Genomic DNA, 2,849 nt, shown 5'->3' on the forward strand with positions numbered 1-2,849 from the left:
AACCATACCACCGTGCTATTACTATTAACTTATGGAAATATTTCTGCCAAGTAATTGGTCATCCACTATTGATTGCTTTATGTTCATTACTTTAATTGGTAAGCTTCAATTTCATCTGCATTTGCCTTTAAATCAGCAGTAATGTTGTCTGCTTCTGTATGAAGTTAATTTTACTGCATGCAATCATCATAGAAATCAAAAAGCTATTTTAAACATAATTCAGATACATTTAATTTGCCTACAATTAACATAACGCATTATCCTTTAATTTCATATAACTAATTAAGACTATCCTCTGCTTAATGTAATTTCTTATATTTCAGCTTATTTCATTTGTTAAATATCATATTAGGTTCTTAGAAACAATATCAGCATAAGAAACAGTAGTACTGCAGGTAACAAGTTGAAGGCTTTAAAGAAGTTTTAATGTATAATGGAGAATATGAGATAGCTAATGCACATATCAAACCTTGTGAAGAACAATGGAAAGTATCTACATCTGACTTGGATTACCAAATGCATTTCGGAAAACCAACCATTGTAGAACGCGTTAAGAATGACGAACGTCCTATTCTTCCACAGTACCGGAGCATTGCACAAATTCCAAAAAGAGCTGATCCAAATGATAAATATGGTACGGATATTTGTTTCACTTATATGTATTTGCTAAGTCGATAATAAATTTAAGTTTTACACCATAACTCAATAGTATAAATGTTCAGATATTGCTGCAATAGTTCTGTTTGTTGAAGATAAACCACGGAGAATCGTCAGAGAACAAGGCCATGTAATTTGTGTTCGTGAAATAACAGTTATTGATCATAGGTACTTCTTTAGACAACTTTAACCTAATCCTTTGGAAGAAGAGACCCTAACTTCTACATAAAATTTCAAAAGTATTTTTCTAATTTACATTTGTGTTCATTGCAAAAAAAACAGTACTGAGCAACCATTAATCATTTCGGCGTGGAACGACTTGGCTGAAGATGAATGTGATTTGCTAATGAAAAAGACTGAACAACTTCCTGTTGTTGGCTTCACTGCACTTAAAGTGTCGCCTCACAAAGGTCTTTTCTGCTATGATATGTAACTATTTTTTGTACCACTGCAATTACATAAACTAACTGAAATGCAAATTATCAGGCTTCTCAATGACAACTACCATGTCAACGACTATTCAACACGCAGCTGTCGGAGAAAGACCTCGTTCTCTTGAAGATTGGTAAGCTATTCAAGGAACATTCATTTACGCTATACATTTGTCACATCAAGTAAACATTCATTGAAGACAAACATTGCTTTTATCTCATACGAATCTGAAAAGCAATCTTTTACAAGCTCCTAACACTTTTTTTTTGTGGCCTTTTCAGGGTGGCGAACCACAACATTAAACTCTGTGAAATACAAGCACGCATTTTAACTCTTAAAGGCTTATTTGCTGTACATCAGACATCAACTATTGCAGCTCTGCGGATGAAAAAGGTATATGCGCCAAATTCCAAAGGTCCACTACTATTTTCAAAGTCCAATAACCTACTGATAACTAACTACTTACTTCCATTTAAAATAACAAAAACAATAACATTTCAGGCGCAAACAACACTACAAGATGAAAGGTATACATTATAAGTCACAATTCCAGAACCCAAAGTTGATAAAATAAACGCATATCTAGGCTGTTCCAACTGCAGTAGGCGGACATATACGAGTGCAGGAAATTATTTTACCTGTTCCTACTGTTCAAAATCAGCAAGCACATCTATCCCCAGGTATTTATTAAATAACAAATATAATTTCAGCCCTCAATTTAATTGTTGTCACATAATAATTACAATTGCTAGCTTTAAATAATCTCAAAAATCACACAATATAGGATAACGTTCAACTGCGAAGTCTCCGACGGAACTGGAACACTTCCTATAACAGTATTCACTGCAGATGCTGAGAAAATATTCCAAGCACTTGCAGAGGACATATTCAGGATGAAACATTCGGTATGATTTTGTTTCTAATTATCACACACAACACATCATATCTACCATTATATTTACGTGCTATTAATGTAGAGAACCTTGTGATTACATAAGAACGACATATTGCACGATATACATATGCAATGTTTGATAATTACAGCTACTGCAGAAACAAATAAAATCAACATGTATATGTAATAAACGCTAATATAACCACAATACATTTGTAGGAGAACCTGACAAGATTTGAAGCAATGAAAAGCAAACTTCAGACTACGCCTTTCTCAATTAAAGTAGGGCCAAACACTACACTTTCCATGAACAATGTATTGCAGTGGGTGCTTAAAAAGATCATTCAAACTGCAGAACCACCTCTAAACTCACCTACTGCATAACAGATGCTAATCAAATAACTCCACCTGACACAATTCCACCTGTAATCAACGATGCTGAGAAAGAAACACAAGTGCTCCTCTTGGCAGAAGATGCAGACACTAATCCAACAGAAAGAACAAATGGTAACCATCAGAAATCAAAGGAACTGGCATCTACTGCAACATGACAACTGCAAGTATCAGACATAATTTCTGTGAAAATTGAAGGGGCAGCCAAAAAGGTCACACAAGCAAAACATGCAACATATCCACAAAAAGATAAGTCAATATCTCAAAAGGCCGGCAGCTCAGCAAATTAGTTTGGAAAAAAAAAGAACTACAATTTGCAACTCTACAAAGCATTCCTGAATTAGTAATTAAATATTAGCTTCATGTAATGTAAGACAATCCAAATATTTTGGGATCATCTAGACTAGAAAGAAAGGGGATGTTCCATTCAAAAGCTCTAAGCTCTTGAATAGATTATCTAACAACAGGCTAT

At 34.3% G+C, this 2,849-nt stretch overlaps 1 protein-coding gene across 1 annotated transcript; it reads left to right on the forward strand.

Annotated features, from left to right (window-relative positions):
* The first annotated feature begins 426 nt into the window (after positions 1-426).
* Positions 427-2,368, forward strand: LOC141608344 (replication protein A 70 kDa DNA-binding subunit D-like). The gene is made up of 8 exons (XM_074427708.1): positions 427-634; positions 723-825; positions 940-1,067; positions 1,144-1,222; positions 1,371-1,482; positions 1,591-1,616; positions 1,874-1,994; positions 2,204-2,368. Exons 1-8 carry the CDS (start codon positions 427-429, stop codon positions 2,366-2,368), a joined length of 942 nt encoding a protein of 313 aa, XP_074283809.1.
* Positions 2,369-2,849: the final 481 nt, after the last annotated feature.

The sequence above is a fragment of the Silene latifolia genome, chromosome 10, assembly GCF_048544455.1.
Source record: "Silene latifolia isolate original U9 population chromosome 10, ASM4854445v1, whole genome shotgun sequence".
NCBI classification, from domain to species: Eukaryota; Viridiplantae; Streptophyta; class Magnoliopsida; order Caryophyllales; family Caryophyllaceae; genus Silene; species Silene latifolia.